The following is a 13,483-nucleotide window of genomic DNA, read 5'->3' as shown; positions in this document are numbered from 1 at the left end:
TAAAATAGTCTATGAACTACACATTCTTGAAGGCAACCTTCTCCATAAAAGAATTAAACATCCAAGATGGCAGGGACTTTAGAACATAAACTATTAAAATGCAGACTACAGAATACTGGGATTTCAAGTGATTAGAGAAAATAGGTCAGAGTTGGGCAGGTTCTGAGAACAGAAACACTGAGAAAGACTTCAGAGATCATCTAGGCAAACTCTAGCTTTCCACAGGAGGAAACTGAGGACCGGTTAAGTTAAATGGCTTACCAAAGATCACAGAGGTAGCCAGAATCAGAGGTAAGAAAGTGTAACCTAGGATGCCATAAAACCAAAATGAAAGAAAATGAAGGATACAGATTATGAATTAACTCACTACTGGCATGATTCATATAGAATATTTTGCCCTAATCTTTCCTTGAAAAGAAAGTGATCAGAGAGGTTGAAGAGATGAACTGTGGCCATACAGCAAAGCAATGGCCAAGCTAAAAACCAAAGAATGATTTCAATGATATTTCTTACAACAATCAATCCTGAGGTAGATTTTATGATTGTCGTTGTCACTGCTTTACCCAAGATAAAATTAAACTGTCCCAGAGGCCAATGATTTTCTCTATTTATATTACTAGTGTTAATCAGGGGCAAGGTCAGAACATGTCTTATTGACCCTAAATTCAGCATTTAACAATTCAAACAACACTGGTTAGCAGAGATAGATTGTAATTATTAGCCTGTGGCCAAAAGGGCTTCTTTTTTTTTTCTTTCAGGAATCTACAATTGCCAGGTCTGTCTAATAATCTGAGAAAGTGATTTCAAATTCAAATTTGATGGAATGACTGCATTGAATGAACTGGTTGGAAAGTTTAGTCCAACTTGATTTGAATGCTCTCTTTTGTCCCATGGAATTAGTTGCCTGATTGGATCAAATTGGGTGCTTTATAGTAAAAATATATATATATATAGTTTTTGGAATTCTAATTATAATCGTATGATGATAAAAGGGACAAGGAAAATCTATAGCCTATCTAAAGGAGGATAACAAGTCTGATGAGGAAGCCCTCAACCAGGGATCATTTGAAATGGTTGAAAGATTTGGAAATTATGAAGATTTAGAGAAAACTGAGAGAGATGTGATCACAGCCTTCATACACCTGAATGACTGTCAGTCAGAAGAAAAATGAGATGTTTTCTGAGTGTCTCCAAAGGAAAGAGTGAGAATCCATTGTAATTTTTTGGCAGGAATGGCATACTCAGAGACAGAAGATCTGGGGCTCTTGTCTTTGCTAAGACAACTACAAGTTAGGTGATTTAGGATATGTCACCTGATGTCTCTTCCTTGGTTCTCTCATTTGCAAAATGAGCAGGTTTTGTTATTGGAAATTCCCTTCTCACTTTCTTTGGCTGATATCGTTTGACTCTTTAAGTTATAAGAAAGCAAACATTGACTCAATATAGAAACAAACACTCAAATTATTACAGTTCAGGAGCACTTCCTCACAAGAGAGGGAGTTCATCAACATTCAAAAAGACGCTTGATGAACAAATATCCGAAGTGTAGTAAGAAGAAACATGCTGAAACAAATGGGAGATCGGGATAAAAAGCTTTTAAATTAATTTTCAATTGTGTTTGATAAAATAGTTAAGACTGCTTAGTGTTACATTTGATAGTATAACAAAATAAGTCTTACATCTTTTGAAAGAGAAAGATTCTAATTTTATGATTCTATAAATCATAGATAGGAATATGGTACACTGGAAAATGCTTTCAACTCATAGTCAGTGGGCCTGGATTTGAAGCCCTGATGTTTCACTTACCAATGTAAATTAATTTACCTCTTTGAGCCTCAGTTTACTCTTCTGTAAAATAAAGATGATGGACAAGATAACACAGAAGATTTTTTCTAGCCCTATCCTTCTTTCTGGTAATACCAACTGTTGGGAAAGAGACCATGAGCCTATGCCAGTAACCTGCTTTTCTTCCCCTTCTTCACTTATAAAATTGCTGTCCATCCTGAAATCCCTCCTCTCCTGGATAAGCTACACTTTCTGGAAATACTTCTTAATAAAAGAGCTTAGGGAGGGGAGGATACAATATTCCATGAATTAGATTCAAAAAAATTTTGTAAGCGTGAGTCAAGCTGCTTGGTCAACCCTCTCGTTGTACTTGGGAATATATCCCTGACCATGGGGCAAACACAGGCCAAAGTTTCTGATATTTAGCTTTTAACATGAATAGATTCCCTCTCAGAGAATGTGGGGAGCCACATATCTATGCGACAGTAATGAGGGTATTTTCATCATCATTTCACAGATGGGGAAACCAAAGTTATGAAAATACAAGGAAGGCAATGGTGCTGGATCTCTACCCCAAGCTTCTGAACCCGCATTCAGCACTTGCTGCATTTCACTAGACATGAGCTTAATCTTAGCTCAAAGTTCTACAGTCAGGTGAATGGTGAGTTTAATCCCTAAATGGTCAAGTTGAAGAGGAAAATGTTGGCCTGCATTCATGGGAGGGCAATGGAAAAAGTGAAACTGGGATAATGATAGCATTAAATGTTATTCAGCTGGGACATCTTTTAAAATATATTTTACAGTGATTTTTCAATTTAATTAGTTTCCTCTATAACCATTTTACTTTATATAATTAAAAACATTATTCTGAAAAGTCAAAGGGGGAGGGAACAGGCATTTATGTTATGCTTATTATGAGCCAGGAGATACTATCAGATTTGATCATCACAATAACCTTGCTGGGTGAATAGTAGTATTATCCTCATTCTGTAGTTTTTAGGCAACTGAGGCAAAAGGAGATTAAATGGTTTATCCAGGGTCACACAACTAGTCTGAGACTAGTTGGTCTGAGACCATATTTGAACAGGTTTTTCTGACTCCAGGTCCACAGTTCTATTTATTGTACCATCAGTCAATCAATTGATCAATAAACATTTATTAATCACCCACCATGTGCCAAGCACAGCACTAAATGCTAAGAATATAAAAAGAGGCAAAATATACAATATACAAGTTAATAGAAGCAAAATAAGCTATGTACAGAATCATTAGGGAAAAATTAACAGAAAGAAAGCATTAGCTGCTCTAAGGTTTTACCAGTCAGCCAAAAAGTTTTAACAAACTATGCTAGAGATAGATCCATGATAAAATGGAAATGCATTTCAGTATGGTTTCATTACAGAGGTACTGCCTGTTTTGTTTATTAACAAGATGTTTACCTCAGCTTCATCACTTGCATAATGGGAATAATAATATTTTCACTTGTGAACACTAAATAGATGATACATACTAGTCAGTCACTTAGTAGTAACCAAGAACCTCTTGTTGATGGCAGACATTGTGTCTAAATGGTCAAGAGGGAAAGACAAAAGTAATGAAAAGTTCCACTCCCAAGATGCTCAGAGTCTAATATTTGAGCCAACAGAGGAACAATTATATCAAAGACAATACAACATAAGAGACTGAGTATAGTCTCAGAGGGGAAAGTTGAGAAGTAGCAGCAAATTTCTTAAAGCAGTTCAGATATTAGCTGAGACTTGAAGGAAGTCACAGAATCCAGGAGAAGAGGATAAGGAATGAGAGCATTCCAGGAATGGGGCCAGTCAGCGAAAAGGCAGAGTGGGGAGATGGAGCATAGTGCAGGTAGAATGTAAGGAATCCAATGTCACTGGATTGTAGAGTACATGGAAATATTACAGCATAAGAAGACTGAAATAAAGGATGGGACTAAATCATAAAGGGCTTTGGAAGCCAAACAGAGGATTCTGTATTGAATCCTAAGGGTAATAAGGAGCCAGTGTAGTTTACTATATAGAAAGAGGATCTAGCCAGACCTATCTTTTTGGTAGACTATAGACCAAACAAAAGGCTATTGCAATAGTCTAGGTGTGAGACGGTGAGGGCCCGGAATGAGATGGGATCTGTGAAGGAGATAATAAAGATGGAAAGAATAGAACATGACCACTGACAGGATAGATCATAAAGTTGTTTAGTCATGTCTGATTCTTCGTGACCCCATATCAGAGGGAAGCAGAACTAAAAAGAGCCATCTGGTCGAATTCCAATCCAGAAACATGAGAGGCTTTATCTAAGACCACACAGTAAGTTATGGGGAGAGGGAATGGAACTGGAATGAATCAAAGCTTCTAATTTCTCATCCTGATTTCATGCCCTGATTCTACCTTTTCACTATTGCCATTGTCATTATAAGGAACCATGCAAAAACAAATGGCTGTTCTTCTAGTCACTGTAATTTCTTGGTACCACCATAATGTATAATCATAGGTTTAGAATCAAAAGATACTTCTAAAACCATCTAGTCCCATCTTCTTATTTTCCATATAAGGAAACTGAAGTCTATATTGGTCAAATAGGTTAAAAAATGACGATTGATTGAAACATTAGAGGTAGGATTTGAAACAATAATCTTACACCATAACCACTGCTCTCTCTGCTATGCCATGTGGCCTCCCTTATTTCCACATAAAGAACTCATCAGGTATGGAGATAACTATGACTCCTTGAACATTGTGTCCTTACAATACAAAATTCTGTAGGTTCTCCCAATAGAAGAAGTTTCCCCATACAGCTCTGACAGTGGAGCAGAAATCTGTTATAGATGAGCTTATTAAGTGTTGAGATGCTCAACAACAGAAGCAGGCCACCAGAAGATGAACTACTCTGGCTACAGTAACTTGCAGTCCTTCTGCAAAGACATGAAAGATCTCATAGAATCATAAACTTTCCATTAAATAGCTCCAATAGCCCTTGCAAACATAATACATAACAAAATGCAAAATGTCCATCGAGACCATTTTCATGACCCTATGTGTTTTACTCCCATTGCTCTTTAGGTGACGAAAATAGCAAAGGAAGGAGATGGGTGAAAGAAATAGCACAGCTGTGACGTATTTCATTCTGGTTGGGCTTTCAGAGCACCCTAGAGCCCAAATCATCTTCTTCTGTCTGCTGCTAGTAGTCTATCTTATCATATTGTTTGGGAACAGCTTCATTCTCTTCTTGGTCCAGTATGATAGCAGGCTCCACACCCCTATGTATTTCTTCCTTAGCAATCTGTCATTTCTGGATATCTGTTTCACCTCATCCAGCATCCCTCAGACGATCATCAACTGTCTAGTCAGAATGCCCATCATTTCCGCTGGCCGGTGCATGGCCCAGATGTGTACCCTTCTCTACTTGGGGGTTGTGGAGTGCCTCTTGCTGGCTGTCATGGCCTACGATCGTTGCATAGCAATTAGTGACCCCTTGCGCTACGCAGTAAGGATGCACGACCGGTTCTGCATCCAGCTGGCAGGATTATCCTGGCTTTTAGCCTTTTTCCTCTCAGTAGTACCAACCCTGGCCACACCAATGGAGGTATGTAGCCACATCATCAACCATTTCTTCTGTGAGGTCTTGGCCATCATTAAGCTTTCTTGCAGTGACCTACGGTTGAATGAATTGCTGATGATGGCCACTAGCTCCCTGACTCTCCTGGCTCCCTTTGTCTTCATCCTTGCCTCTTATGGGCGCATAATCGGGGCCGTGCTGAAGATTCGCTCAACTGAGGGCAGAAAGAAGGCTTTCTCCACCTGTAGCTCCCACCTCACGGTGGTGGTCATCTTCTATGGAACAGCCATTGCCATGTACATGATGCCCCAGGACAAGACCAGCAGAGAGCAGGATAAACTTGCCTCCCTTTTATATGGTGTTGTAACTCCTATGCTCAATCCCCTCATCTACAGCCTTCGGAACAAAGATGTGAGAGAGGCCCTAAAGAAATTACTGGGAGAGAAGAAAGTCTTCTAAGAACTCCTTCAATCGCTTTTCTGAAAGTTGAAGGACAGGGGCTGACTAAACCTTATCTCAGTGGAGAGAGGGCTGGCTTTGAAACTATCAAGTCCTGGGCTCAAGCTGCCCTCTGTACACATATCTGTTTCCTGGGCAAATCATTTATCTTTCCATTGCTCTAGAAAATGCTCCAAGACAAATAAATCACAGAGAAGGTACAAAAAGCATAATAAAAGGAAGTTCCTCACTTGGGGGCTCCCCATACCAATAAAACAAAAAAAAAATCTAGTTTCCTATTTATATTCTAATGGTTGAAACCGGAAGAAATATTGAATTTCAATACAGATTTTGGTTTTCATAGATGACTTCAGTTATCAGGATTGCCCTTTGGGACTTTCAAACAGATGACAAAATAAATGGGTCAGAGTCTTAGAGAGTCAAGGTCTCATAATGTCTTGCTGGCTGTCAGTTTTCTGGATCTAAAGGCTGAGCCCCAGGCTATTCCAGAGGATTCAAGCACAGTCACAAACATATTTAGGAGAAGGAAATATCCAGACATAACATGTGGGCCCTTCCTTGTTTCTAGTTTTGGATCAGTACGTTTGGAAGAGACAGAAGAAACACGCCATTTTGACTGAGGATTTAGTTCCCTTACCATCTTGACTCTCCTCCTCTTGGTAATAATCTATCTCTAGAATGTGGCATTCAAAGCTGAGCACATTATGCCAAGTGTGGATTGAATAAGGATGAGAACACCAGGACCTTCTCTGCTTTCAAAGATAGCTATCTTTTCCAGGTCCATTTGGAAGTACATAGAAAAGGTTTATTATTTAATATTTCACTTTTTTATTTTTTTAATTTTAAAATTTTTTTCTTTTTTTTTAATATTTCACTTTTTATAGTGATTTAAGGATTGTGAAGTACTATACATATGTCAACACATTTGTTCCTCAAAACAACCTAGTGAGGTTTCTAATATTATCATACTCATTTTATAGATAAAGAACCAGAAGCTAAGAAGGATTAATTAAGATTTATTAAGCATCTACTATGGATCAGGCACCATGCTTAGCACTAGGCATAAAAAAAAAGGCAAAAACTTTTTTTCTTATTGTCTTGATAGTATTTTATTTTTTTCCAGTTACATATAAAGTTAGGTTTCACCATTCATTTTTGTTGGATTTTTGACTTCCACTTTTTTCTTCTTTCTTCCCTTCTCTTCTTTCTCCCCAAGAAAACAAGCAAGCTGATATAGGCTATACATGTGCAATCATGTTAAACATTTCCATACTAGTCATATTGTGAAAGAAGAATAAGAATAAAAGGGAAAAAACATGAGAGAGGAAAAACAAAGTTTTAAAAAGGGAAAATATTACACTTCCATCTGCATTTAGACTTCATAGTTCTTTATCTGGATATACAAGGCATTGTCCATTACAAGTCTGCAAACATATATATATATACATTTGTCTTCAAGGAGATCACAGTCTTATAGATGAGAAAACCTACAAACAATTCTGCACAAACATGTATAATAAAATTGAGAAAATCCACAAAGGGAGAGCACTAAATTAAGAGTCATTTGGCAAGGTTTCTTGCAGAAGGCAACATCTTAGCTGGGATTCAAAGAAAGCCAAAAGATAAAGGTGAGGAAGGAGAACACTCCAGGGGTGAGGAACAGTTAACAGAAAATTCTCAGGCGCAAGGTGGAGTTTCTCGTTCCAGAAATGGGAAAGGAGCCAGTATTTCTGAATATCCAGGATATTTTTGGGGCAGAAGGAAAAATAATGAGTGAAAAGCTCAGGGGATTTAGCAGGGAGTACAAGTTGTAAAGTTGTCAGATAATTTCATATTTGATCCTGGAGGCAAAAGGGAGTCATTGCAAAGGGGAACGTGAAATGTTTAGACAACTACTTTAGGAAGAGCGTGTAAGCAGCTGGTTGTAATAGATAAATGTGAGGTGGTGGAGACCTGCAGGAGAGTGGGGAAGCATCAGAAGAAGGTTCTGATTCAGTAAGTTGCCCAGGACCACAGAACTGCTAAGTGTGTGACATAGGATTCAAACTTGAGTCTTCTTTCACAAAGAAAGAAATCAGAGTCTTCTATCCACTGAACCATACACCTGTGTTGGCAGGCAATATTCACTTTAATTAGACTTCACTTCTAAGTGAGAATAATAAAGAGTTATCCTAGATAATTTTCAGTTCCACATTTGGAATCTTAGTGTCTCTACTGAGCCGTTATCCCAAAGAGATCACAAAAAAAAGGGAAAAGGACCCACATGTGAAAAATGTTTGTAGAAGCCTTTTTTGCAGTGGCAAGGACTGGAAAGTAAATAGATGTTCATCTGTTGGGGAATGATTGAATAAGGTATGGTATATGAACGTTGTGGAATATTATTGTTTTATAAGAAATGATCAGCAGGATGATTTCAGAGAGGTCTGGAGAGACTTTCACACTGACTGAAGTGAGTAGAACCAGGAGAACATTGTACATAGAAACAGCAAGATTATAAAATGATCAATTCTGGTCAAGGATGGACAGAAGCAGCTACACCCAAAGAAAGAACACTGGGAAATGAATGTAAACTGTGTGCATTTTTGTCTTTCTTCACAGGTTATTTTTACCTTCTGAATCTAATTCTTCCTGTGCAACAAGAGAACTGTTCAGTTCTACACACATATTGTATCTAGGATACACTGTGACATATTTAACTTGTATAGGACTGCTTGCCATCTGGGGGAGGGGGTGGAAGGAGAGAGGGGAAAAGTTGGAACAGAAGTGAGTGCAAGGGATAATGCTGTAAAAATTACCCTGGCATGGGTTCTGTCAATAAAAAGTTATAACAAATAATAATAATAAAATTTTAAAATAAAAAAAAATAAAAAATAAAAATAAATAAATAAAATGATCAATTCTGATGGCTGCAGCTCTTTTCAGCAGTAAGGCGATTCAGGCCATTTCCAAAGATCTTATGATAGAGAGAGCCATCAACAACAATAGGGGACTGTGGGGATTGAGTATGGATCACAACACAGTATTTTTACTTTTTTGTTATTCTTTGTTTGTTTTTTTTTCTTTCTCATTTTTTCCCCTTTTGACCTAATTTTTCTTGTGCAGCATGATAATTGTGGAAATATGTGTGAAAGAATTATACATGTTTATTGTTGGATTATTTGCTATCTAGGAGAGGGGGTTGGGGAAAGAGAGGGGGAAAAAACCTTGGGATGCAAGATTTTGTGAAGGTGAATGTTGAAAATAATCTATGCATATGTTTTGAAAATAAAAAGTTTAAAAAAAAAAAGCCCTATCCTTGAAAGACAGCACAGTAATATTCTGCACTGACTACACAATTCCTGACTGGCTGACAGACCCTGAGACACTAGGAAGGTATAAAGATACTAGGAAAGAAAAAGAGAGAAAAAAAAGTTAGAGAAGTAAGTGTGACAAATTGCAGAAATTTCTACATAGAGAATGAGAGACCCCAATGTCACATATATAAAGGGAGTCTCCCCATGTCCTTTGTATTCCAGTGCCTGCAACCCCCCAAACTGCTTAGAGTAGACTTACCCAGTGAGATCTCCTCTTGGTTGAGCTGAGATTTTGAAGAACTCATTTGTTCTTGGTTATTTTATTATCTACTCTAATCTGTATCATTTCCCCAATTTCTTTGTACTATTTGCTTAAACATGTTGATCTCCTACTCAAGGTTGGTGAGAGGGAACTGAGATTAGTTAGAAAAAACTACTACCCTGCCCTTGGAAGGTACCAGGGAAACTGACTTTGATTGTGGATTTCCTAGAAGAACATCATAGCTATAGACTACAAATCTATGGAATATAGTAGACAGTTAAAATCCTAGCCCAATACTCTTTTTCAAAATAGGCAAATGAAGGAATAAGTGTCCGTCCATGGCGCTCTTTTTGTTCTCTACAAAGGCAGCAATCAAGGAATCCCTTAGAAACTGATGGGCTTGATCCCGGGTTATATATTTACCAAAGACACAGAGAAGACCCAGATGGTCTGTCAGATGGTCCGTCTCCATCTAAATTATATAATATATTCTTACCACTTTCATGGACCAGGAAAGTTCTCATCAACACCCAGCTCAGAACTGGAAAGCATCTCAGAAGCACACTTATCATAGTTCCTGATACATAATGTTGCTATCGTTCAGTCTTTTCAATCATGTCTAACTCTTTGTGACTTCATTTAGGATTTTCTCGGCAAAAATACTAGACTGATTTGCCATCTACTTCTCTGAATCAGTTTACTTGCCCAGAGTCACAATGATACTAAATATCTGAAGCTGCAAATGAACCCTGATCCTCCTGACTCCAAGCTCATTTCTATCCACTACATGCTATGCCCTGGTACATAGTAGGTGCTTAAGAGATATTATTGACTGACACCTTGATACATCATACCCAGTAAGAATGTTTTCATTACATGAGATCCATATCTACCTCTCTGCAAGCATTTTTTTTTCATTGTTCCTCTTTCTGCCTCCTGAAGCCAAACAGATCAAGCTTCATCCCTTTTCCACATGATAGGCCAAGGCAGTTTACCATGATTCCTCTTAAGTCTTCCACAAATAACAACTGAGGTTTTAAAGTTTGGGTGCTTGGAAAAGTGATGATGCCCCAGAAAACAATAGGCAAGTCAGGAAGAGTAGAAGATTTAGAGGGAAAGATAATGAATTCAATTTTAGACATGTTGAATTTAAGATACCTATGAAACATCCAGTTTGAGACATCAAAAAGGCAATTGATGATGAAAGACTACAGGGCAAGAGAGTGATTAGGGCTGGATAAGTAGACTTGAGAATTATCAGAATAAAAATGATCATTGAAACCATGGGAATTGATGAAACCATCAATTAAAGTAAGAGAGAGAAATGAAGAGAATGCCCAAGACAGAGCCTATATGAATAAAGATCCAGCAATGGGAACTAAAAAAGGGATAGTTAGTAGGTAGGAGGAGAAACAGGAGAGAACAGTGTCAAAAAAGTAAACTGAGTATAAAAGAGAAAGTGATCAACAGCAATAAAGGCTGCAGATGTCAAGCAGGCTGAGCACTGAGTAAAGGCTACTGGATCTGGGAACTAAGAGATCATTAGAAACTCTAGAGAGAGAAGTTTTGATGGAATAACAAGGTCCCAAGCTGGATTAAAGGCATAAACAAAGGTAACAAGGATCATGGATCTTCCAGGAAAATAAAATTACAAGTTTTAATTGATTACATTTTCCAAAATAATAAGAAAATGCTCCAAAGTTTTAAATTAAGACAATTAAGTCCATAGATTACTGTTAGGATTCTTACAAGGTGCTAAGTAGAATTGAGGAAATAATGGTTAAATCTAGTTTAGCATTGATTTAATCCTACAACAAATCATGGTTTCCTAGTGATATAATGATTGGTGTGTACTCAGTGTAGAACATATAAGGAAAAGCTGTCAGGGCCAGAAAGGAGAAGTGCACTAGAAGCTCTCGGAGGCTGAGACAGAATTCATTCCATGGATCACAACACAGAACCCAGAACATCACCATCTTACTACTGTGCCTTATTACCTCTTTAAGATACAGTAACAGCATCTCAAGTCTCTGTGGGAGAGGCTATTAAAGTAAGTGTGATGTAAAGCAGATCAAAATGTATAGAATTACAGTTGTAACTCCAGTGCCTACAATTATATGAAAAGATTGATCTATTGAATAAACTGGAAACACAAAATATACAAAGATACAAAGATATGCAAATATACAAAATAAACAAAATATACATAATAACATGGTGGTGATAAACTCAAATACAAAAACTCAAATAAACTTGCTGAGTTTATGTTAAGTTCAGGACCCACTAGTAGAGAAAAACTACTGGCAAAACTGGAAAGCAACCTAGCAGAAATTAGATATAATCTAATATCTCACAATATACCAATATAAGTTCCAAAGGGATAGACATGATTTAGCCTCCTCCCCCCAAAAAATGATATCATAAACAAATTAGAAGACTGATAAAGAAATTGCCTTTTGGATCCATAGATAGGGAAGCATTTAGGACCAAATAAGAGTTAGATAAGGAGAGGATTCTGGGAAGATGTCAGAGTACATCAGGAAATTCCAAGCTCTCCAGATTTCCCCAACAAACAAAACAAAATAGTGCCTTGGTGTGAATGTAGAAAAATAAAAACAAATAAGAGTTGGAACAAAATGGTGCTCTTCCCAGAACAATCTGAGAAGATGCAAAGAAAGATATCAAGATGGAGATTTCCCCCATGTGAAGAGTAAACAGCTCTAGGTTAGTTCCACTGAAATAGCAAGCAGGGAGCCCTGGAACTAACTTTAGCCCAGCCACAAGGATTTTCACTTTCCAGACAGTGTAGAGAGTCAAGCATGTGAGTCTGGGAAGAGTAAGGAAACCTCTGTGGATAGGAAATGCCAGATCTAACTGTGCTGCTGAGACTCTGTCCTGGGCAAGAAGGAACCAAAACACATCCAGTGAATATAGAAGCAGTGAGACAGGAACATTGCTGGTTGTAGGCACTTACAGGAAGGCAGAGGTCTTAGTTTGGGGTTCCAGGCCAGAAGAGAGAACTGAAAGAGGACTTGAGGTGAAAGTCATCATCTTCTATGCCCCAGGATTAGAGGTGATTATTACATTAACAATCTCCTATGAATAAAAAAGAAAGACGAGCAGAGAAAGGAGAACGACCCCAATCACAGAATACTATACTATATACTATAAATATTCTAAAAGTAGGGAAGACCAATGTTCATCTTCAAAGAAGGATACTTATGCAAAAAATCCACTCCTGACCCAAAAAAAGTGATGTTAATGGTTACCTTCCCAAAAAAAATTCATAGAAGAACTCAAAAAAGGACTTTAAAAATCCATTGAAAGAAACTAAGAAAGAAGAATCCATGAAAAACAAGATTAGGAAAAGAAAGTCAATCATCTAGAAAAAGAGATTCAGAATCTTAAGGAAGAAAATGATTCCTTAAAAATTAAAATTGGGCAAGGGGAAAACAATGAAGTTATAAGAGACCAAGAAATAATAAAATAAAATATAAAGAATGAAAAAATATAAGAGAATGTGAAACACCTCATAAGAAAATCAACTGATCTGGAGAACAGATCAAGAAAAGAAAACAAAAGAATAATTGGACTATTTGTAAGCTATGACTTTTTTTTAAAGAATCTTGAAACAATAACACAAGAAATAATTTAAGAAAATTGTCCTGAAGTGTTAGAACAATAAAGTAGAAATTTTTAAAAATCCACAATCACCACCTGAAAGGAATTCTACAAGGAAAATGTACAATACATCATAGTCAGATTCCCAAATCTCTGGGTAAAAATATTAAAAGTCATAACAGAAAAAAATTCAAATATGGAGAAGCTACAATTAGAATTATACAAGACCTAGCAGCAACTACATTAAAAGACAAAAGAACTAAGATTGTGGCTGAAAATAGCATACCCAACAAAATTAAGCATAATCCTGAACAAAAAATAAATAATCAATGAATTGCCAGACTTTCAGGATTATGTTGAAAAAAGACCTGAACTTAATAGACAATTTGACATATAAGATCCAAGAAAAATATAAGGTAAACAACAAAGAATAATTTCAAAGGGCTTAACAAGTACAAACTTTATATTTTAGATGTGAAAATGTAAACCATTT

At 37.1% G+C, this 13,483-nt stretch overlaps 1 protein-coding gene across 1 annotated transcript; it reads left to right on the top strand.

Moving 5' to 3' along the window:
* Positions 1-4,884: 4,884 nt before the first annotated feature.
* Positions 4,885-6,141, top strand: LOC127558210 (olfactory receptor 13H1-like). The gene has a single exon (XM_051991436.1). The coding sequence runs from the start codon at positions 4,885-4,887 to the stop codon at positions 5,812-5,814; it is 930 nt and encodes a 309-aa protein (XP_051847396.1). The 3' UTR covers positions 5,815-6,141.
* The last annotated feature ends 7,342 nt before the right edge of the window (positions 6,142-13,483 follow it).

Source organism: Antechinus flavipes, chromosome 3 (genome assembly GCF_016432865.1).
Source record: "Antechinus flavipes isolate AdamAnt ecotype Samford, QLD, Australia chromosome 3, AdamAnt_v2, whole genome shotgun sequence".
NCBI classification, from domain to species: Eukaryota; Metazoa; Chordata; class Mammalia; order Dasyuromorphia; family Dasyuridae; genus Antechinus; species Antechinus flavipes.
Note: the sequence above shows the minus strand (reverse complement) of the source record. Positions and strands in the feature narration are given on the sequence as shown.

Bases quoted from the DNA above. Each gene is read 5' to 3' on its own strand.
- LOC127558210 (XM_051991436.1), top strand. From the start codon at position 4,885: ATGGGTGAAAGAAATAGCACAGCTGTGACGTATTTCATTCTGGTTGGG.